General features: G+C 50.3%; 1 protein-coding gene across 1 annotated transcript; it reads left to right on the top strand.

Moving 5' to 3' along the window:
* Positions 1–8,468: 8,468 nt before the first annotated feature.
* KRT3 (keratin 3) lies at positions 8,469–15,767 on the top strand. The gene is made up of 9 exons (XM_008539129.2): positions 8,469–10,306; positions 11,361–11,581; positions 12,145–12,205; positions 12,566–12,661; positions 12,962–13,126; positions 13,561–13,686; positions 14,009–14,229; positions 14,581–14,615; positions 15,075–15,767. The coding sequence occupies exons 1-9, from the start codon at positions 9,665–9,667 to the stop codon at positions 15,380–15,382; spliced, it is 1,875 nt and encodes a 624-aa protein (XP_008537351.2). The 5' UTR covers positions 8,469–9,664; the 3' UTR covers positions 15,383–15,767.
* Positions 15,768–24,171: the final 8,404 nt, after the last annotated feature.

Genomic DNA, 24,171 nt, shown 5'->3' with positions numbered 1-24,171 from the left:
GTGCTCCAGCTTTTTGCTGTGTTGAAGGTAGAGACTAACAGTCATCTCTTTATTCCTTGGGCCGAAGGCTGAGCATGTAAGGCTGTGGCCATGAGGCTCTTGGTGGTAGTGGAAGCCCCAGGACTCAGGCTCGTTGCTGCCCAAGGCTTCCTGGTTGACTCTGGGTCAAGGTAAAATTGTTGTGCATCTTTAGTTTTTTCACTTGCAGTATTATGGATTTGATTTTCAAGAATTCAAAGGAGGAGCTTGATGAGCTAGGAAGAGGTTTTCTGGAGAAAGTGTTTCGATTGCCATTTGCCATTCACCCATCCATCATCTACCACCCATTCATCCACCATCCATCCATCCACCTATCCATCATCCATCCATCCATCCACCCATCCATCCATCCATCCATCTATCCACCATCCATCCATCCACCCATCCGTCCATCCATCATCCACCCATCCACCATCCATCCATCCATCCCCCATCCATCCATCCATCCATCCATCCACCTATCCATCCATCCATCATCCATCCATCCACCATCCATCCATCCATCCATCCACCTATCCATCATCCATCATCCACCCATCCATCCATCCACCCATCCATCCATCCATCCATCTATCCACCATCCATCCATCCACCTATCCATCATCCATCATCCATCCATCCATCCATCCATCCATCCATCTCCATATCCATCCATCCACCATTCATGCATCCACCTATCCACCATCCATCCATCCATCCATCCATCCATTCATCTATTCATCCATCCACTCATTTATTAGCCTTTGAATTCTTTAAGGGCAGGGACCATGGTTTATTCATCTTGATATTTCAGAGCCACTGTGCTTGCCACACAGTAAACGTTTAAAGAATGTTGGTTGAGCGAATGAACAAATGTTTACTAAGTGCCTAGTCTAGTCTAGGCAATGTTCTAATAAGAACTAGACTCTGCTTTCAAGGAATTTTCAATCTAGATGATAATATCGAGATAAAAACATGTACATAAATAACTTGGTAACTGGATAAATAAACGCTCTTGGGAGTTACAAACAAAGCCTATGAGAGTCCAGAGGAGGGTGAAATGACTTCTAGTTTTGGGTGAGGAGGTTGGCAATCACAGGAGGCTTCATGCAAGAGGTGGCATTTAAGCCAGGTCTGGTAGGACAGGTAGGCCTGGGAGCTAGAGATGGGGGGCAGGGGTGAGGAGGGCAGTGATGTGACAGAGGGCAGGACTCTAATCTCTACGAGGAAGACCTTTCTTCCAGGAAGTCTCCCGGCAGCGGCTCCGCCCTGCTGGCTCACCCCGTCACTCTGTCTCCCTCCCGCCTCCTCAGGCCGCATTCTGATCACACTCCCGTCCCTGTGTGGTGTCCTGAGGGGCTGCAGCGTCTCCTTCAGCAGACTGAGAGCTCCTCTGCCTGCAAATCCATGAAAAGCATCAGCTCGACAAGCATTACAGCGGGTCCTCGCCCTCGGGGAGGACGTAGTTCCGTGTGAATATGTGTGTGTGTGTATGGGGATTGTCGGGGAGGCAGATGAAAAATACAGATTTTTCTATACTTCCAGGAGAGTGTTAAGAGCAGTGGTAGATGTGAACACAGAAGCACAGGGGAGAAGCATTTACTTTTGCCAAGGGATTCAAGGAAGGCTCCCCGGAGGAAGTGGCACCTGAGATAACTCTTGAGGCTTGAGAGGGAGTCAGCCAGGCAAAAAGGGTGTGGCCCTGGGGTTGGGTGAACAGTGCTGGGGAGAAGGGTGCTCTAGGCAGCAAGAGCACCAGCGTACAGGCGGGGAGGTGTGACGCAGCACAGGGTGTGTACGCATCCAGAGCAGCTTCGCATCGCTCCAGGTTAAGGGCAGGGAGTGGTGGGGGGAGGCTGGAGAGGCAGGTTGAGGTCAGGCTGTGGAGGACCATGACTTGGCCCATTGTCCAACTTGTTCGGGGCCTGGGCTTCACGTGCCAAGACTAGGCAAGCTCAGAAAGAGGTGTGTGCAAGAGAAACAGCTCTGGAGGAGATGAGGAGAGAACTCTCGGCCACCTGCTCTCAGGGTGTGGCCTTTGGGCTCACGATGTGCTTTGGACTGCCGTCTGGGGACTGCCACCCTGCCCCTCACTCCCCTCCACGTAGCCATGGAACTGCTCTGCCCGCTTCTCTTCTGTTTACTGTGAGGAAGCGTCCAGGGCCTGAGGTTTGCTGTCCTTCCTTTGTCTCCTGGCAGAATCGTCTTCCCCACTTGACGTTCATCCCTTCAGTATTTGCTGTGCACCTTCTGCATGCCAGGAGCTGCCAGTCGCTACGTCCAAATGTCCTTAGATTACTTTCCCCGTGGCTCCCTCACTTCCTACTACGAGCACATCCTCTGCTTTATGTCCTGCTGGACTCCCTCCAATCCTGCAGTGGGGAGAGTGAGAGCCCCACCTGTCAAACCGTTGCCCGGAAAAATCAACCTAAATGTCCTCTGAACTTCTCTTTCCCAGGGAACGACCACTTACAGTTTTTTACACTCCTCCCCTCTTACCTTTTGTTTTGAGCAATTTCTTTAGTAACTTCCTAAGTTTTTTGGGGGAATCTCCCAGTGAGACAAGGTGTGATTTCTGCTATTTATGGCCTCGGATTCAAGGAGGAACCACCAGACAAACACGATCAGCGCAAACACGGTGGAGAGCTCCTGCCACGCAGAGGAATCTTATGTAGATACAGGCCTGTTCAGGGTGAGCCTCGCCTTCACTTCTATTCTTCTGTGTATCTTCTCTGTAACGTCTTGTGGTCACTGTTTCTTCAGTTTATTCTTTCAGTGGGATGTGGAAATGAGTCATTTAAAACCAGAAGGCAAGTTTCTGTCCTGGAGGTAAGGAAGGTGGAGGGGGTCTCAGCATGTTGTCCCTTGACCCCTGTAATCTGTCCTCCGCACAGCAGCCGGACTCATCCTTTTAAAGGTCCACTCGTGTCTCCCCTTTGCTGAAACCCTTCAATGACCTCGCCTCTCAGAGAAAAAGCCAGCTTTATTCAGCGTCATACAGGCTTGGGTGATCTGTCTCCCATCAGCTCTGAAGCCTCTCCTCCTTCCTCACTCTGCTTCAGCTATGCCAGCCCCACACTGTTCCTCAAACGTTCCTTAGACGCCTGCCTCAGGGCCTTTGCACTGGTGGTTTCCTCTGCTCAGGACACCCTTTACCCAGATATCTGCATGCCTTGCTCCTTCACTGCATTCAAGTATCTGCTCAGGTCCACTTGGACCACCCTCTATGAAATAGCCCCCCTGGTCATGTCTACCCTCCTTTTCCTGCTGCATTTATTTCGTAGCATCTTTCATTGTCTGACACAACGTATATTTATTTCTTTAATGTCTGTCCCCCACTGGAAGGTGAGCTCTAGAAGAGCTGGGACTTCATCTGTTTTGTACACTACTGCATTCCTGGTGCCTAGGACCATGCTTGGTAAACAGTAAGTGCTCAATAACTGTTCATTGCATGAACAGAGAGAGTGAGGGCAGGCTGATCAGGGCTGGTGCTTTGCATCTGTGGAAGCAGAAGGACATTAAGTCAAGAATATGATGGAGAAAGTGGGGCACTTGAGTGGTCACAGGAGCAATTAATTCATTGAATTAACCTGTGATTTTTCCAAAGCAACAGAAAAGGCCCTATTCTCACGTTAGGACAGAGACGCAACCCAAAGTGACACCAAATGACAAATACAAAATAACAGCCAACGTTTCCTGAGTCCTGACTATGTCCAGGTCCCATTCTTAGTGTTTGCCATATGTTATTGGATTCAGTCCTCACAACAGCGATGAAAGATCAATCTGCCATTATCTCCAGTTTACAGATGATGAAACTTAGGCTTGAGGAGGTTTAGTAACTTGTCTTAGATCACACAAGCAAGTCAGCAAGAAGCAGAGCCTGGATTAAAACCCAGGACTGCCTGGCGCACATGGCTAGCGCCCAGGGCCGACCCCCAGCAGGACTGATATGAGCCAACAGCTAAAGAAGGGACAGAATCTTAACCTGCACTGAAAGAAGCGCCATGTCCACATCACAGACAGTAAGGGTCCTCCTAGTGGTTTCGGTGCACGTGGCACCACCTCTGAATACTAGATCTTAATTAGGCACTGTGATTTCAAGAGGTGCATTAACAGAATGGAGCGAAGAGCCCTGGAAGCATGTGGACTGCAGATTGGGGGAAGCAACTGAGTATATTTAACCTGGAGTGCAGTTTCTGGAAATTCAACAGTATTTTCTAATATTGGAAGAGTTGTCACACAGAAGCCAGGGAAGTTCGTGTGTCTTACCCCGGAAGGCCAGACGAGAGCAAACTCATTTCAGTTCTGGTCACATCCGTTGAAGGCCTGCCAGGACTGAATGTGATGGACACAAAGGCAGGGAAGACTGGTGGTGACAGCCCTCAGAGGGTCCGTGCAGCGGGGAGTCTCAGCTGGGGAGGGTGAGCCCTGCCCAAGACACAGAGGCGTCCAACAGGGGAAGAGGCTGGTTGGCAGCAGTTTGAGACCTGAGGCTGAAGGGCCTCCCTCCGTTAGGGCGGTGTTGCGTTAGTACAAGGGTTCCAAGCATCCAAGTGTGCACAAAGGTCCGCAGATTGAATAAATAGTATGTGTTTCATATATACGAGTTACCTTTTCCAAATGCGTGTGATTATAAAATGCAATTCTATTTCAAAATAGTGCTGAATTCATAGTAAAAATATATGCTCTCAAAGGATACTGAACGAATGAGTTCTGACATATGTGATGTTAAAAGGAGCCTTCAGAGCCAGAGAGGGCCAGGTGCCATGCCGGTGGTGGACAGGTGCTGAGGCCCTGCCAGCCCCACCTTCACTGATCCCGTGAAGAGGAGTCAGGCTCCCACTGGAGCGGAAGGCATGAGAGCTAGGTCCAAGAAGACCTTCCTCGGGTCAGGGTGGTGCCTTGCTGGCCTGGGCAAGCCGGAAGATTTGATACCTGGCCTTCCACGGGGATCCTGAAGAGTAGCAGAGGCCGGCGGGGGGACAGCCTTGAGGTAGGGGAGCGGACCAGCTAGCCTCCTGGCTGCGGCACCCTGTGAGGCTCTGATATTATACGTTGCAACACAGTGACTCACTCTTTTCTCCAGAGAGAAAGTACTTAAGTCACTTAATTAAGCTTCACATAATCCAGGTGTTGGGGTTGAGTGTAAGCCAACTCTGTTTTCTCAAAATATTTATTGGGTCCCAAGTCCAGAGGGCTGGGCCCCAGCATCAAGAATTTCGACTCACTGATTGCTTCCTCCCCTTCCATCATTTGCGTCACTCATGGCTCTCCCATCAGAATTAACACTCTAGTTCTGTTAACGTACTCTGGTAATGTATCCCCAATCCTGTTTCGATTCCTTTTCCCTCGCGGGCAAGGCCTTCTCTGCAATCCTGCCTGAAGAATACGAATAGGTGAAGCCCTTCTTCCCACTCCTTCCACCACTCGCTGGGGAGGTTCCAGATCTAGGACTCACTTGTGACAATGGTGGTTGTGACTTTGCTTCTCCAAGATTCTTCTCCAAGTTAATTCTCTCTAAAAGAATGACAAGTAGGCTCAGAATCCGAGCCTGGCGGTGCCTGGTATCTGCCCTAGTGGGAGCAGTAAGGTACCTTGATTCACTTAAGAATCAAGAATCCCCAGAGGGGCCGGCCCCATGGCGGAGTGGTTAAGTTCGCGTGCTCCACCTCGGTGGCCCAGGGTTTCATGGATTTGGGTCCTGGGAGCGAACATGGAACTGCTCATCAAGCCATGCTGAGGTGGCATCCCACATAGCACAACTAGAAGGACTCACAACTAAGAATATACAACTATGTACTGGGGGGCTTTGGGGAGAAGAAGAAGGAGGAGGAGGAGGAGGAGGAGGAGAAGAAAGAAGATTGGCAACAGGTGTTAGCTCAGGGCCAATCTTAAAAAAAAAAGGATTCCTAGAGATGCATCATCCTGGACCTTAGGCCCCACAACTGGCCACGCAGCAGCTTTATTCTGTGTGACACAAAAGGCAGGCTCTCCATCCTGCTCTCATCCACTTCTCCTGCTTCTTCTCCTACAATCGTTTTTAGTTCTAGCCAGGCCTATCTCATCACTGTATTGATCAGGGCTCATACTTTCAAATATGAACATCCATTCTGTCTAATGTAAATAGAAAATAATTTATTACAGGACATTGTAGCTCACGGCATCTCTGGGAGCTCTGAGCCTGGAACCGTGCTCAGCCACACCTGTGGGCTGCTCTGGTGAAAACATCGTGACCACTGCTGCTGGGCCTGTGATGCTTGGGGCGAATGACCAATCTCCACCTCTGCCCGTGGAGACCCATTTGTCTCCATCATTGCTCTCTTCAGAAAGATCAATTGCTCTCTCTGTGGCCATCTCCTTACAACGTCTACATCAGAATCCAAGTCTCACGAGGGTCTATCTCATTGGAAGTTTCTAGGCCATAGGCCTGGCCTCTAGCTGCAAAGGAGTCTGGGAATGTGTTTTCTAGATTTGGCCCTAGGAAGGGAGGGGAATCACAACGTGGGAAATGACAAATCGTAGGAAAGGTGTTCAAAGATGTTGTGCAGCCTCTAGTGACCAAAGTCCACCATGGTCACCACTTCCTGAATCTGACCAGGCTTGTTTCAACGCCGAGCCTTGGCTCATGACCTCCTGAGCTGGGGTGCCTTTCCTTCTGTGTAGCCAAAGCCTGCCCTCCTTAAAAGTTTTGGCTCATGTCTCTTCATGAAGCCTTCCCATGCCATCCCACTTTTTCTCTGCTTTTCTGATTCTCCATACTCTCATAGCATCTCAACACAGCATGTCATTTCACACAGTCCTCATTGTTTGGCTTATTTAGATTGTGAGCTCTTTGAAAACCATTCTCTCTACCACATGGTGACCGAGAGAGTCAATGCTCAGTAAACACTCCTCGTATTTGTTGGCTGATGTCTCTCTGTCCGGCTGGAAGCCGAGGGCTGCTTCCTCTCATCCCAAGTCGTGAAGTGGATACCATTTCCATCTGTCTAGCCCCCAGCTGTGCTTAGTTTCCCCGTGGGGCCTCGATGGATAATTTGCAAACGGAATCATCATTTTACTGGATCGATTCTTTTGACAGGTACGAAAGCCGAAATTCTCCATGGGACTTGGAGACAAAAACAGTTAGAAATAAGAGCGAACACTTACGGTGTGCTGGTACTGCCCAGGCATGACACTGACTCAGTGAGAGAGGTGTCACTAATAACTTAATTTTATAGATGAGGAAACTGAGGCACAGAGAGGTTGAAGAAATTGCTCACGGATTTGCAGTGACAAAGCTGAAATTTAAAAATTGACTCTGGCTCCAAAGGGCATACTCTTAAATATGAAGGAAAAAAATATGGCCTGATTTTTGTGATGTGTTTCTTGAAACCCTTGATGGAAAGGTCATTCATCTGGCCATGTTCCGGTAGACCCCGAGGGCAGAGCCGACGGCCCGTCTTTATTGGTTAATGATGCTGAAACAGCCTTGGTCACGGTTAGTCACACGGGGAGGGCTGGGCCAGCCCTGGCTTTGCTTCATTTTTAAAACTCTGGCTCCTCTGAGGGAGCAGAGATGAGGAGGGTGTCTGTGTGTAGCCACTGTCTGGGCCCTGGGCTAATTTCACATGCCAGTAAGCCTGGGAAGTAGGTCAGGGACAGAAAGAAGTCAGACCTGCTGGAGAGGGAGTCCCAGCCCTGGGACAGGCAGGGGAGATCAGGGGACCTCTGGTGCCCAGTCAGCTCCACATTGGCTCTGTGGTCGATTAATTCCTGATCCTGTGATTACATTATTTTCCACTGGGGAGGAGGAGCTGACACACTTTGCATGTCCATTTTCTTAATTCTGATCACTGAACTTGACAGGTCTGGATTCCTCATGTTAAGACAATCTCAGTTAGCTTGGGCTGCCTCATTAATGGGATTTGAACTAGCTTTTATTTTTTTATTTGATTGTAATGCAATATAAAGGCTTAATTCACTCATTAATTCATCAATTGATTGATTCATTCAACCTCTGTGAGCATCTATTATTGGCAAAGCACTGTGCTGAGAACCACGGGGTCCAGTATATGAACAAGACTGTGAACTCCTGGACAGTTTCTGGCTTCATTCTGGGGAAGGGGCCAGGATGTCACACAGCCTGGGGGTAACGAGTCCGGGAGCGAAGGACGAAATGGGAGAACCAGGCCACTGAAGAAAGTTTCACTTAATCTGCACTTGGGCCATCCCCAATCCTGCCCCATGAGCCACGATGAACCCTTGTCCTTTCCTCCACTCTCCCATTCAGGGGAGTCTCCTGTCAAGGCCACACAGGCCACATCCTCGGCAGGGCCTAGCGTGCTGCAGATGGAAGGCCTGTCCTGGAGAGATAAGCGCCTCACCTGGCAGGCTCCAGAGCTGCGCAGAAAGGCTTTTGTCTGGGACAAGCCAAGCCCAGTCCCTAAGCCTCTGAAAAACACCAGGCTGGCAGATTCTCAGGCTTTTGGAGTCAGACACTTCCGGCAGTGCTGCCGACTCTGCCAGCTTTGGCCTCCTGAGGCTGGGGGTGGGCAGTGCCTCTGGATACGGAGGCCACAACCTCACAGGAGCACAAGCCCCTCAACCAGGGCCCAGGGGCCCTGTGTCTCTTGTTCACGACTGAGTGTCCAGCGACTCGCCTAGTGCCTGGCCCGAGTTCGGCAAGCTGTAACCATTTGCTGAATTGGTGGTAGAACTGATGTTTGAATTTCCAGTCCCCTGGGACTTGGGCTGAAACCAGAGAAACGCCAAAAATGGGGGAAGCAAGAAAGGACGTCTTGGAGGTGCCTCAAGATGTAGACTAGTGTATAGTTTCTCTGGAAACTTTTCAAAGCAAACAAATGCTTGGCATGTGGAATTTTGCTAATGTCTCATCAAAGCACGCAGGCTTGTGAACTGCCCTTTCTCTCAGAAGATCGGCATGAACCCAAAGGCCGCTCCCCCTGAGCTGCAGCTTGGGATGGAAGGGGGACCCAAGGCAGATTCCTGATGGTTCTGGGCTTTGTTTCCCAGAAGGGAGGCAGAGAGGTCATCACTTCATCCCCAAACCCGGCACGGAGCTGGGCACACAGGGAGCACTCAGTGACCAAGTGCAGACTGTGGACTGAATTGTGCCAGCCTTCTGTTGAGATCCTTCCCCTGGGGCCTCGGGTGGGCTTCACTGTCTCTACCAAGCCAGACAACCAGAACCTGCCCAACCCCCCCTTCCACTCCATCCTTTCCAGACCCGAGCCCAGCTCTGCAGGGCCAGGGGCAGCTGACAGGCAGACAGATGGCCGCTGAGCACCTGACACAGATGAGTGTGACTCCTGGGTCCCGTCAGGCAGAACTAGGAAGTGGCCATGCCCGAGCATGAGGCAACAGGGGCACTACCCTCTGCCAGGTAAGCTGCCACCTTAGCACTTTCACCTTTTCAGATTATTTTCAAGGTGTGTTTAGTAGCCTGGAACAAACTTATTGCCTTGGAGGCAAACCCATCCCATGACTATTTGGGATTAATTATCTCTCCTTCGTTTGAGCCCAGCAACCTCCTAGCTGTATATAAAGTGATTTACTCAGCACAGGTCTTCAGTGCCCTTCCCTCGTCCTCTGACTCTCAGTGTGTCTGCTTGACTCTCGCGCTTTTCCTTCACCAAGTTTTCTCACCATGAGCAGACAAGTCTCCAAGACATCTGGAGGCGGGAGCCAGGGCTTCTCCGGCCGCTCCGCCGTGGTCTCCGGCAGCAGCAGGATGAGCCACGTGGCCCGCACTGGGGGAGTTGGCGGAGGGGCCTGTGGGTTCCGGAGTGGAGCAGGCGGCTTTGGCAGTCGCAGCCTCTACAACCTGGGTGGCAACAAAAGCATCTCCATCAGCGTGGCTGGTGGCTCCTGGGCTGGTGGCTTTGGGGGAGGGCGTGGCAGCTGTGGCAGTGGCTTTGGGGGCGGCTATGGAGGTGGTTTTGGGGGTGGCTTTGGTGGTGGCAGAGGAATGGGAGGTGGCTTTGGAGGAGCTGGTGGCTTTGGAGGGGCAGGTGGCTTTGGTGGAGCTGGTGGCTTTGGTGGGGCAGGTGGCTTTGGTGGGGCAGGTGGCTTTGGAGGGGCTGGTGGCTTTGGTGGACCCGGCGGCTTTGGTGGACCTGGTGGCTTTGGGCCTGGTGGCTTCCCTGGGGGAATCCAGGAAGTGACCGTCAACCAGAGCCTCCTGCAGCCCCTCAATGTGGAGATCGACCCCCAGATTGGGCAAGTGAAGGCCCAGGAGCGGGAGCAGATCAAGACCCTCAACAACAAGTTCGCCTCCTTCATCGACAAGGTGATGAAGCCCTGAGTGGGTCCCCACTCCTAGGCTGGGACTTTGAGTTTGACATTTAGACCCAGTGTTTGGGACCGACCTTGGGTGGGCCAGGCTGCAGTGGGAGGGGTCAGGCAGAGCTCTGGGGTCTGGGAAGATGTTCAGGGCTGATGAACTTGTCCACATGGTCATATGAGCAGGAAAGACAATGGTCCCCTATTTGGAGCTGGACACACCTAAGTCCTGCTCATCTGACTCTCTGCTCATGTCTCCCACTTGCAGCTTTATCTAGACCTAGGTTGGCAGCTGGCAGTGCATGGCAAGGGCCCTGACCACTGGAAGGGAAGAGTCTGATCCAGAACTCGGGGATTTTCAAACTTGAGCTGCCCTCTAAGGCTTTCCACCAGGCCTGTTCCCTCCATGTTGCTTTGCCGGGCAAAGGAGGTGGATACCCCAGGGAAGGGATTAAAGAGACTTACATGGAACCTCAGTCCCAAGGGACTGCAGAGAAGCCAGTCTTAGTCTGCACCCTTAATCAACCTAGTCAGGAAGGGAAGGGTGCGTGTGACCTCCAGACCAGGATAGCTCACGCCGCTGTCTCCCTCCTGCCATGCCGAGGATGGCATTCCAATCAGTATCGATTCCTGGTGATCCACATCCTTTCACGGGCTGAGCATCAGTGGGGCCTTAGATGGAAACTGCTGCTGAGCTTTCAGCACAGTTTCGCAGAGCATGCTGTATTTTTGGAAGCTGGGATAGTCATGAAATTCCCGAGAACACTGAGCTGTCATCTTTACAACCTCCTGCTTCCAGGCAGGGGCTGCTTCCAGTTTCCCCAGCCATCTCTCCTCCTTCTGTAATTTTCCAAACCATACTGCATTTTTAATGGTCTGACTGATGTGACCGTCTGACTGTATCCTCTCCAGCTACGGTGGGAGCCTATCATCTCCACATTCTTTCAAGGCCTTTGTGCCGGGAGATGGGGAGATACAGACATCCACGCCCACCTGGCCAAGGTCCCTCTGCTCCTCTGCTACGAGTGCTGCCTGATGTTTTCTTGCCCAATGCATTGCAGGTGCGGTTCCTGGAGCAACAGAACAAGGTCCTGGAGACCAAGTGGCACCTGCTCCAGCAGCAGGGCACAAATTCCACCACAGGCACCAACAACCTGGAACCCCTTTTTGAGGCCTACATCAACTCCCAGCGGAGCTACCTGGACGGCATCCTGGGGGAGAGAGGCCGCCTGGACTCAGAGCTGAGGAACATGCAGGACCTGGTGGAGGACTTCAAGAAGAAGTGAGTGACAGAGGCACGAGTGGGAAGATGCCATGGGCTACCTGTCTCGGAGTCCCAGCCCTGACTGCATTTCTCCTGCCTGCTGGGCAGAGGTGTCACTGGGCCTAGTTCCCTCTCCTTACTTCACGGAAGGCAGCTCGGTCCATAAGCTTCCCCTTCCTACTCAAGGACAGTCCTTTACAAATAAAGTTACGGCAAGTGGGATGAGTTTAGAGTTGAGGAGTCATGTCCTCTGAGCCAGGTTGGGGAAGATCCTGGTTCTAGGACCTGAAGGATGCTGGGCCAACTCATGGTATGGTGACCAACAGTCCCTGTTTGCCCGGGACCGAGGGCTTTCCCAGAGAGCAGGACTTTCAGTGCTAAACCCGGGACAGTCTGCCTGAACAAATTGGAATGGTTGGTCCTCCTAACCACCAGGGAGACAGCAGAGAGAATGTGTTCATCTAAGAGGGGTGGAAGATGGACAGAGGATGGAAGAGACGAACTTTCAGAGTTTCAGAGAATGGTAGTGTTGATGACTACCTCAAAACCCAAACTCACCCATTTCTTTTTAACTCTTACAGATACGAGGATGAAATCAATAAACGTACAGCTGCTGAGAATGAATTTGTGACCCTGAAGAAGGTGAGGGTTGTGTGTGAAGGGTTCTGGGGCTCCTAGGCACAGGGGCCAGCTAGGCTGGAGGAATCTCCTTATTTCATTGCCTGAGTTGCCAAGTTCAGGTGGGTGAAGCAAAAAACAGAACCAGGTGCATCCTAGTCTGGAAAGGTCCCTAAAAGAGACAGCTCCTTCACTTTTAGTTTTTGAGTAGGATTGAACTTAAACCATCCCAATCTGTTGTGAATCACTCCTTCACGTGGAGACAAGCCTTGGACAAGGACTGACCCATCACCAGACCTGGTCCTCCTGACTCTTTCTTGCTACAGGTGCAATTTGTTGTTTGTTCCTGGGGGAATAAGGCCTTTATGCTTCTTTCTTTCGCAGGACGTGGACGCTGCCTACATGAACAAGGTGGAGCTTCAGGCCAAGGCGGACGCCCTGAATGATGAGATCAACTTCCTGAGGACCCTCTTTGATATGGTGAGGATGTTTCCTACTATGAGCGAGCGAGAGGGAGGGTGAGACGTTTTCAGATTTGAGGTCAGGCATTCTGGTGTCCAGGGCCCAGGAAGACGGAGCCCAGAGATGAGGCCTCTTGTTGGGGCTCCGCAGGATGTGCTGCAGATGTGGATTTCCTTGAGAGGCTGGGAGGCAGGGTGGGGCACACGCACATTCAGAGCTGAGTCAGTGAACGGTTCTGTAGATCAGGAACCTCTCTGGGCCTCTCTGTGCTTGTTGCAGAGGCCCTGAGAGTAAACAGACCCTCCTCTCTGTTGGCAGGAGCTGTCCCAGATGCAGAGTCACGTCAGTGACACGTCCGTGGTCCTCTCCATGGACAACAACCGCTTCCTGGACCTGGACAGCATCATTGCCGAAGTCAAGGCCCAGTACGAGGAGATCGCCCAGAAGAGCAAGGCTGAGGCTGAGGCGCTGTACCAGACCAAGGTGGGAGCTAGGCACCTCTCCGAGGATCTGTTGAGGGTCTCAGGGAGGCTGTGGCCTAGGGGGCTGCTGGGGGGTGAGTCCCAGTGGTCATTGGGTGGACCCCTCCTGGTTCTACTCTCTGGAGGCATCCCTTTAAAGGTTGTACAGTTGCAGAAAGTACTGTGCCCTGGGGGGAGGTGGTTCCACTGCCCCCAGCAGGCCACACAGGACGGCTTCCAGCTCGCTCAGGGAGGGCGGGGCGGGAGAATCTTCTACCACAACAACTCAGGTATTCTCTTCCGTGCGGCCTCAGGGGTGTCCCTACTCAAACAGAATTCAATGTCATTTTAACCACTGCTTACGGAGCACCTCAAGGTTGGGTGGGTGATGTTGGGGACAGGCAAACAAGTCAGGCAAAGCTGCGTTAATACTCCATCTTCCCTTTTGTTCTCCAGTTGGGAGAGCTGCAGACCACGGCCGGCAGGCATGGGGATGACTTGAAGAGCACCAAGAGTGAGATCTCAGAGCTCAACAGGATGATCCAGAGGCTGCGGGCCGAGATCGAGAACGTCAAGAAGCAGGTGGGATGGCAATGGATGCTGGCACCTGGGTTGACTGTTGAGGGGTAGGGGGTAGGATGTCAGGGCTCCTAGTCCGGAATGGACTTCTGGGGTCATCTCAGGCAGCATTGGCCTCCAGAGCGTTCAAAGACCAAGCCGGTCTAGATGGCCGGTAATCCACGGGGGAAATATCTCCATGGGTGAAGACATGACAGAGGTGCTGAGGAAGGGGTGCCAGTGCCTGACTCTAAGATGCTTGCTATGGGATAATCTCTTCTAAGACTCAGAGAGCCTGGGACCCTCCCACGGGGCTCATCTCTTCTCCTACCTCCTCCTGCCCCAGAATGCCAACCTGCAGACGGCCATTGCGGAAGCTGAGCAGCGTGGCGAGATGGCCCTCAAGGATGCCAATGACAAGCTCCAAGAGCTGCAGGTTGCCCTACAGCAGGCCAAGGATGACCTGGCCCGGCTGCTGCGTGACTACCAGGAGCTGATGAACGTCAAGCTGGCCTTGGACGTGGAGATCGCCACCTACCGCAAGCTGCTGGAGGGCGAGGAGTGCCGGTGAGTCTCCAATTTCATCTCCCAGTCTTCCTTTGCCCAAGTCACATGCTGAGGGCCAGATAAGTGACCAAGTAAATGGGGATGGGGGCCTGTGTATGGAGAGAGGCCCCAACTTTGATAGGCCTTGTAGAGAAGGACTTGGCTTTACAGGCTACCCTCTCCACAGGTAGCCCAAGCGCATATGTCACAGTGTGCACAGGGGCTCTGTTAGGGCCCAGAGAAGGGTGGAGAAAGGGTACTGATCTGCCAGGCATCTGCGCTCAGCTCTGGTTGCTATTGATCACCTTCATTCACGGACTTGTCGGAAATTTGCTTTGCAATGGAGCTGTCTTCTCTTGCTTTCTCATGTAGGATGTCCGGAGAGTGCCAGAGCGCTGTCAGCATCTGTAAGTAGCCAAAGCAACCATGGCGAGGAGAGTGCATTCTGAAATATCTGTACTAACACAACGCAGGAGCAACTAATTTAAAAAATATTTCTATAGAAGTTGGAGGGGCTTCCTGGGGTGGATCGGGAGCAGATATGCTTTTGTAATTGTTCTGGGTTTGGGGCACTGTGAATAGGTCCATATGGTGGATGGGGACTATCCAATAGGGAGCTTGTCAATGGGAGGAGAAATTCTGGGTAACCTCTCAAGAGTTGACTGTGCAGAAGGAACCACTGGAAAATTCATAACGACAACACTATGGGAGTGGATACCTTAGGACTTTAGAATGTATCCCAACGATCATCAGGTGCAAAGGCGCCTTGATGGCCTCCCAGTCATCCTGGGCCCCGAGGATCATTAATTACAGTACAGTGAGGTGGGCACCGGGCGCTGATCGCTGCACTGTCTTCTCTCTTGCAGCCGTGGTCAGCGGCAGCAGCACCACGGCGGCCTCCGCAGGTGGTTACGGAGGAGGATACGGCGGTGGTTTCGGCGTGGGAGGAGGCGCAGGCAGCGGCTTTGGCCGGGCAGGCGGCAGCGGCCTCGGCAGCGGCTCTGGGTTTGCCGGCGGCAGCGGATTGGGCGGCGGCAGTGGCTTCAGCGGCGGCAGCGGCTTTGGCTCTGTCTCTGGGGGTCGCAGCGGGGTCAGTGGCGGAGGCTTCAGCTCAGGCAGCACCCGCGGCGGCAGCGTCAGGTTCTCCCAGTCCTCCCAGCGCTACTCCAGATAAATGTCGCGCCTGGGCACCGCAGCCACCCCGCGCCGTGCGTCTGCATCTGCTCCATCACTCCGAAGTCAGTCAACCCTCAGCGCCAGTCCCCACCCGCACCCCCACCCCCACCCCACCCCCCGCGGGGGCCGCTCCCTGGGGCTAGAAGACCCGGGCCTCTTGCTCCTCCACCCGGATCCCTGGCCAAGCACAGCTGTGAGAATTTCAGGCGCTCTCTCTGGCTCCAGCCTGTGCCTGTGATTGTCCAGGTGTGGCCTCAGCCACCACCTTCTGCTGCTCCTAGGTTCCCCTCCGTGGGTGGAATGGTCACCAGGGTTCTGATGTATGTAAAGCACAAGCCCCTCTGCCCATCCATTCTGTCGCCAATAAAGTGCATTGTGTTTCACATCAGGCCCCCGGGTCCTCTCTGGACACATTTCTCCCAGCTGGACCGACTTCCCTCATCCTCTCCCAGTGGGCTGTGCGGTCCACAGAACAGCTGGAGTACTCTTCCTCTGAAACCAAGGCAGTTACTCCCTGCTGCCCCTTGTGTGGGATCTAAATGGGCAAGATCTGGTTGCTCACTTATTCTTGGAGCGCCGGGAGAGGATGGGAGCATGCTGTGTGGCCTCACAGTTCTCGGGCGGGAAGGCAGGACTACACAGACGTCCATCTCCTTCTTGCCTTCTCTCCTTTGGGGGAACCTAAGAGTGCCTTGAGTTGCTGAGGGGCTTGAGGACAGACGACTTCATTCCTTGGTGCTGGGCCCCGCTCCAGCTGACATCCCGAAAGCTTTTCCGCATTGAGGTGCACCTGGGAAGGTGTGAGCAGCCAGGGATTTCCTGAGACCACCTGTTTTCAAGTCTGACCCACAGAACCCCGCTCTGTTGGGGAGCTCTGCAAAAAAGCATCCCGTGTCCATTCCATCTTCCCTTTTTGGAGCACATATTAGAGGTCCTGAGGAGTCTTATAGCAAAGAATACCTGTTAGCTCTCTTTAACCCAGCATTTTCCAGGAGGTCCCCCCTTCAGTAAACAACTATTAACACCCTCAGAGAATGTCCTGCCCCTGAGCACTGTCTGCCTGCACTCTGGGCCCCCAGGTGGTGTGCCAGCCGGGGAAGCTCCGGGCATCTGCCCTGCACTGGGACATCCTGAGAAGTGTTAGGTGGCCATGGGGGTGCTGTCCAGAAGGCCACAGCTGGAAGGGACTCGGGCATAAGGAGTCCAAGAACTTCATTTGCCAATGAGAAGACTGAGGCTGAGATTGGTGGAGTGGCTGGCTTAGGGCCATATAGCATCCGAGTGTCTGGGCCGGGAAGGCACCCAAGTGTCCAGAGTCCAGAGCTCCTTCTGCTGCCCCACACAGTCTGAGGCTGAGCTGCAGCCCTCCTGGCACGGCCAGCGGCCTGGGGACCCAGAGATCTCAGGCGATGGAGGAGAAACACTTAGCCAGGCCAGGCCAGGGAAGCGGTATTTCCATCTTAGGCGAAAGCTGAATTCACTTCAGAGACGGAGAATGACAGTTAAAGGAACAAAGAAAACAGTAACAGGGGCTTGAAACGATCCGTGTGGAAGTCCCCTGGCTGCTTGTGACAGCAAGACAGTGCCGCGTCCAGCCTGATCTCCCGGGAAGCTCTCTGAAGGGGTGGGATTTCGTAGTTGTTGCCTCATTTGGGGGCAGGAAGGTGACTTTTCTGGTTGTATCCCTCTGTGGAAAAGGAACAGGAGAGTGGTGGGAGACTCCGTGCCTGCTGCCACGCCGAGGGTGGGCCCGGTGGGAATGGGCTAGGCTGGTTATGGGACAGCCGCTTCATTCATGAATTCCTTCCTCAACCCACACTTATTGAGCGTTGACTCTCTGGCACTGGGCTAAATGTTGGAGATGCTTTGGGGAGCAAAAGTAAGGTGTTGCCTCTGCTCTCCTTTCAGTAAGGGAGGCTGACAACAACAAAAAGGCAAACAGACAGAATAACTTCACGTCGTGACAGGTGTATGAAGGAAAGAAACCAGGCCCAGCCTTCCTTGAGACACTGTCCACTGATCTCAAGGCTTGTGTTTGGACATGGCTTCTTTCCTGTGCTGCTCCTCCCTGCACTGTAACCTATGCCCACTGCCCCTTGTGCCTTCTGTGGGGTTTGCAGGGGACTCCTACTACCTAAGGACCCCCTAGTGGCACGGGGGAATCCAGGCCGCTTCTTAAAGGAGAGAAGCCGGGGAACCTGAGCCAGGTTCCTCCTGGCTCAGGAGGAATGGTATCATGAAGATGTCATTGTCCCAGAGGAATGGCCAGGCAGATGAGCTCGGTGCCAGGACATGAGACCGAAGGAGTTAACGCCATGCTTGGCTGGATGTTCTCAGCTGGGCCTGACCATTTCTAATCCAGGCTGAAAACACCTCCAGGGAACTTTACCTGGTTCTTAGCGCTCCTCTTCCTCCTTTCACCCCAGCATTTACAGAATTTCTTTGTGAAACTCTATGTCGATTTTTCAAGTGCTCTGAAGTCGCTGGGTTTGTGTTTGCTTTCTTCTACTTGAACAGAATTTTCGTTCTTCAGGTTGGGAGCCAGTTGGCGCTGCGTTGCCCATTCTTTTCCTATCCTCTAAGGCATTTTGCTTGGTTTTTTTTTGCCCACAGGGGGAACTCACGGAGATTAGTAAATAATGCTGACTTGTGTGCCTGGGCCCTAAACTGGGATTTGAGGCCATTGATCAATGGTCAAGTATTTTTTTTGCTCCCTCTGCTTTGTTCCACATCTCTCTACCTTGGGTGTGGAGTGGTGCATCCTCTTGTGATGACACAACTTATATCTCCACACCTCACTCCCGGCCCCATCCATTCCTCTCTGCCTCCTTTCCTCCTGTGCCCTCCACCTGCACCCCAACTGGAAAGAAAGCTCACAGCACACTTTCCTGTTCTAAGAGCTTGTTGACTCATTGGTTCACACATCCCTTGAGGTGAGGGAGACCAAGATGTGTTTTTAGATTTCAGCTTATTTCCTTCTATCTTATGGGATGTAGGTGACAAGCCAGAGCAAGTATCAACCGTGATGGTGACACAGCCACTAAAGGTTTAGTTAAGGAAATCAGGGGATTGTTTCCCACAGGGATCTGTCCGTGGATAATCCAGAATCCAGACTTGACTGCTGACGATCGAGGTTTACATATGAAGTTTTGGGTAATTTGTAGGTAAATCTCTTTAAGACTCTTCCCTGTTTTGCCTTGAGCTGGGTGGGGTTTTTGTTAGCCAATCATCAAAAATCTTATCTTCTGGGATCCGGGCGGCCTTTCTCTGCCTTCTCAGCACTGTAGCCCAGGTACGCTCTCTATCTGCTGCCACGACCGGAAGCGTGGACATCTTGCAATAATCTTGGGATGACTGAGAAAAACTTAGTAAGTTCTGAAAACGCTTCCTCACATATTTTATCTATATCCCTCACAAGCCCTTGTAGGATTCAACCTCTGTTGTGCCTAAGACAAAGCTATATACCACCAACGCTTCCAGGCCAGCTGAAGGCTGAAGGCCAGCTGGTTCTCCTAGGGAATCACTGATGGAGCTATGGAGGGAGCAATCGGATAGCCTTGGAATCCGTGGTGACATCACCAAATGGTGACAGCTTCATCAACTCTGGAGGAGACAGGGTAGGAAAGGATGGCTCTAGATGGTGATAAAGTGGTGATTCTCAGTGGGGGCCATTCCACCCCCCCTCCCCCAGGGAACATATAGCAATGTCTGGTCACAAGTGGAGGGGTGCTACTGGCATCTGGAGGGTGGAGGCCTGGTTGCTACTAAACATCCTACAATGCACAGGACAGGCCCCACAACAAAGAATTATCCAGCCTAAAATGTCAGTAGAGATGCTGTTGGAAACCCTGCACTCAAGCAAGAGGTCATCTCATTGACCCCTCTCTTTAGGAAAGGATCCTTGGCTAGAGTGATATTGGTTATAGGTGAGCTGAGTAGAGACCATTCTGAGTTTGAGGGAAGAATACATTTAAAAAAAATTATTTTATTAAGGTCATAATGGTTCTTAACTGTGTAATTTCAGGTTATTTATCAGTTTGTTATTTATCAGTTTCTCTATAGACTGCATCATGCTCACCACCAATAGTCTAATTTTTATCCATCACTATACGTATGTGCCCCTTTACCCCTTTCACCTACCCGCCGGGCCCCTTCCCCTCTGGTGACCACTAATCTGTTCTCTTTGTCCATGTGATTGTTTATTTTCCACATATGAGTGAAATCATGCAGTGTTTGTCTTTCTCTGTCTGGCTTATTTCACTTAACATAATACCCTCAAGGTCCATCTATGTTGTTGCAAATGGGATGATTTTTGTCTTTTTTATGGTTGAGTAGTATTCCATTGTATACATACCACATCTTCTTTATACATTTATCAGTTGATGGGTACCTAGGTGCCTCCACGTCTCTGCTGTTGTGAATGATGCTGCAATGAACATAGGGGTGCGTAAATCTTCCTGAATCGTTGATTTCAAATTCTTTGGATAAATATCTTTGGAGTAGTGGGATAGCTGGGTCCTATGGTATTCCTGTTTTTAATTTTTTGAGAAATCTCCATACTGTTTTCCATAGTGGCTGTGCCAGTTTGCATTCCTACCAGCAATGTATGAGGGTTCCCTTTTCTCCACATTGTCTCCAACATTTGTTACTTTTTTGTCTTGGTAATTTAAGCCATTCTGACAAGTGTTAGGTGATGTCTCAGTGTAGTTTTGATTTGTGTTTCCCAAATAATTAGTGATGTTGAACATCTTTGCATGTGCCTGTTGGCCATCTGTATATCTCCTTTGGAAAAATACCTATTCATATCTTCTGCCCATTTTTTGATTGGGTTGTTTGTTTTTTTGTTGTTTAGGTGTGTGAGTTGTTTATGTATCTTGGAGATTAACCCCTTGCCGGATATACGATTTGCAAATATTTTCTCCCAGTTGGTGGGTTGTCTTTTTGTTTTGTTCATGGTTGCCTTTGTCTTGCAGAAGCTCTTTAGTCTGATGCGGTCCCATTTGTTTATTTTTTGTTTTGTTTCCTATGCCTGAGTAGACATGGTATTCAAAAGGATGCTGCTAAGACGGATGTCAAAGAGTTTACTGCCTACATATATATATATATATATATATATATATATATATATATATATTTTTTTTTTTTTAGAGATTTCATTTTTCCTTTTTCTCCTAAAGCCCCCTGGTACATAGTTGTGCATCTTTAGTTGTGGGTCCTTCTAGTTGTGGCATGTGGGATGCCTCCTCAGCATGGCCTGATGAGCGGTGCCATGTCTGCGCTCAGGAGTCGAACTGGCGAAACCCTGGGCTGATGAAGTAGAGCGTGTGAACTTAATCACTTGGCCACGGGGCCAGCCCCTACTGCCTATATTTTCTTCAAGGAGTTTTATGGCTTTAGGTCTTGCCTTCAAGTCTTTAATCCATTTTGAGTTAATTTTTGTGTATGGTGTAAGATAATGGTCTACTTTCATTCTTTGGCATGTGGCTGTCCAGTTTTCCCAATACCGTCTGTTGAAGAAAGTTTCTCCATTGTGTATTCTTGGCTCCTTTGTGGAAGATTGGCTGTCCGTAGATGTGTGGGTTTATTTCTGGGCTTTCAGTTCTGTTCCATTGGTTGGTGTGTCTGTTTTTGTGCCAGTACCATGCTGTTTTGATTACTATAGCTTTATAGTATATTTTGAAGTCGGGGATTATGATGCCTCCAGCTTTGTTCTTTTTTCTTGGGATTGCTTTTGCTATTTGGGGTCTTTTGTTGTACCATATGAATTTTAGGATTCTTTGTTCTATTTCGGTGAAGAATGTCACTGGGATTCTGATTGGGATTGCATTGAATCTGCAGATTGCTCTGGGTAATATGGACATTTTAATTATGTTGACTTTTTCAATCCATGTGCATGGACTATCTTTCCATTCCTTTATGTCATCTTCAATTTCTTTCAATAATCTCTTACAGTTTTCAATGTATGAGTCTTTCACCTCCTTGGTTAAATTTATTCCTAGATATTTTATTCTTTTTGTTGCAGTTGTAAATGGATTGTATTCTTGAGTTCTCTTTTTGCTAGTTTGTTATTAGCGTACAGAAATGCAACAGATTTTTGTAAGTTGATTTTGTATCCTGCAACATTGCTGTAGTTGTTATTTCTAACAGTTTTCTGGTGGATTCTTTAGGATTTTCTTTATACAGGATCATGTCATCCACAAACAGCAAGAGTTTTACTTCTTCACTCCCTATTTGCACTCCTTTTATTTCTTTTTCTTGCCTAATTGCTCTGGCCCAAATCTCCAGTACTATGTTGAATAGGAGTGCTGAGGGCGGGCACTCTTGTCTTGTTCCTGTTCTCAGTGGGATGGCATTCAGTTTTTCCCCATTGAGTATACTGTTGGCTGTGGGTTTGTCACATATGGCCTTTATTATGTTGAGGTACTTTCCTTCAATACCCATTTTATTGAGAGCTTTTATCATAAATGGATGTTGGATTTTGTCAAACGCTTTCTCTGAATCTATTGAGGTGATCATGTGGTTTTTATTCCTCATTTTGTTGATGTGGTGGATCATGTTGATTGATTTGTGGATGCTGAACCATCCCTGCATCCCTGGTATAAATCCCACTTGATCATGATGTATGATCCTTTTAATGTACTGCCGTATTCGGTTTGCCGATATTTTCTTGATGATTTTTGCATCTGTGTTCATCAGGGATATTGGTCTGTGATTTTCCTTCTTTGTGTTGTTCTTGTCTGGTTTTGGGATCAGGGTGATGTTGGCCTTATAGAATGGGTTAGAAAGCATTCCATGGGAAGTGTACATTTTTAGAAGCTTATATGTTTTAAAATGGAAATGCCCTTTTATTCTGGACAAAGCCATAGGAAAAAAGCCAGGCAAACTGTGGCCTTATGTGGGTACTTTCAAGACCTGTGTCAATGGCCTGTGAGGTGCCTGCAATTCTCGTACCAACTTGGCTGTTTTATGCATCTGTGCCTTTGAAAATCTGTGCCCCTTGCCAGGAATTCTCCTTCCACCTTCAAGGGCTTGACTAGCCCGACTTCTCGTTGAGGAACACCCAGTCACTGCCTCCTGAAAGCTTTCCTGGACTGCCACATGGCACTGAATGTCTGTTTGTGCTCCCATTGGACTAGTTGAGCCCATTTCATCACTTGCCACCTTACAATAAAATGACTAGTTTCAGTGTCTGTTCTCTACACTAGAACGGAAGTTACATGAAGGGGCAGAAGTACCTTCTCCATCTTCATGGCTCTCTGTGCCCAGCACATACCTGGTACAGGGTAGGCCGTGTGAGTTTCACCGAGCTAAGGAGGTGCTTGAAAAGGGTAGGGTGGAGTCTTAAATGCAATGGCTGTCCTGACATATTTAACAAAAATAACACGATTAAACAACTTGCTTGTTGGGTACTTACCAGTGCAAGTCATCCCCCGGGCATTTGCACACGTCATCTCGTTTAATCCTCACAACCACCGTAGAAGGCAGGTAGCAATTATCATCATTTTCCAGATGAGGAAACTGGAGAGAGAGTGACATGCCTGCCACCAGAAATGCAAGTGGCAGATCGGGCCCTCAAATCCAGAGCCTGCATGCGTACCCACTGTGCTATGCTGCCCAACGGGGCTGGTGGACTTCTCTCCCTCCTGGATGCCCCCTTCTGTGCCAGCTCTGGAGTGCGGTGCTAACGACTCTGGAATCTTGAGGAGCCAGAAACCAAACCTGAAGTTCCTCCACTGGCAGGAGAGGTTTCTCCAGGTTTCTGAGGTCCTGTGAGGATGGGCAGGTCCACCTTCAACTCTGGAGAGTTCAGATCTCCAGTGGAGAAGCCAAAGAGAGTGACTGGGGGAAATCCTTTAATAATGATGGGTGTTTCTCTTTGATGCCACAGTGGAGTTTGTAAAGGTTTGAAACTATTTTTATTAACACCAGTTGCTGTGTCAAGGCACACCTGTCTATCACGTTCTATGGCTGGGTTCTTTACATGTCAAAGTGGACTTGTCACTCTGGCATAGTGTGTTTGACTTGCTGAAGCCCACAAAGATAACATGACCCGGGAGTCTGTGACAGGGCTCTGGAGCTGGAAGGTCTAATTAAAATCCCAGCTCAGTCAGCTAATCGGCTTGGGGCAAGTTAATGAACCTCACTAATCTCGTGTCTTTATCAGTAAAATGTGGATGAAAATTCTGACCTTGCAGAGTTTTTATAACAATGATGCTTGTAAACAGCCTAACTCAGTGCCTGATACATGGCAGGCACTCAATCAATGTGCACCATTTTTATATTCTTTTCACAGATGGGCAAAAGGAGTAAAGATTTGAAAGAGGAGGTTTATTTTCACTAAATCACAGTCCCCACAATTCTGGAAAGTATGCACTAGCTCGATGAATATTTGTTGATTGGTGGTTGCATTATCAGTGAGCCCTGTAGAGGGGCTGGCTTGGCCGGGCGGGGAAGAATGGCTTTTATGTAACTTGCAACACATATGCTGTAATTCTTTGCAGTTTTATGCAAAATCCTGAGACTTTGATGCTGCATTGACCCTGAACTGGGCTACCCTTTAGAACTCCTCCTTTCTCTTCAGCATCCAAACTGACAACTTCCCGGAGGTATTTGCACAGCGACATCATCATCACAGGGGCTGCCTCATGCTGAGCACCTGCCCTGTATGGGGGCTTTCGATCACCACCTCTGCAGTCCTCACTGCAGCCCGATGAGGAGGCCATGCTAATCCCACTTGACAGAACAGAAAACTGAGGCCAGAGGGTAAAATGACTTGCTGGAGCCCAT

Source organism: Equus przewalskii, chromosome 5, assembly GCF_037783145.1.
Source record: "Equus przewalskii isolate Varuska chromosome 5, EquPr2, whole genome shotgun sequence".
NCBI classification, from domain to species: domain Eukaryota; kingdom Metazoa; phylum Chordata; class Mammalia; order Perissodactyla; family Equidae; genus Equus; species Equus przewalskii.
This window is presented reverse-complemented; position numbering and strand designations above follow the sequence as displayed.

Excerpts from the sequence above, each read along its gene's own strand:
- KRT3 (XM_008539129.2), top strand. The coding sequence starts at position 9,665 with ATGAGCAGACAAGTCTCCAAGACATCTGGAGGCGGGAGCCAGGGCTTC. Across the intron at positions 12,206-12,565 it reads AATTTGTGACCCTGAAGAAG|GACGTGGACGCTGCCTACAT; the intron begins GTGAGGGTTGTG and ends TTTCTTTCGCAG. Across the intron at positions 12,662-12,961 it reads TGAGGACCCTCTTTGATATG|GAGCTGTCCCAGATGCAGAG; the intron begins GTGAGGATGTTT and ends CTCTGTTGGCAG.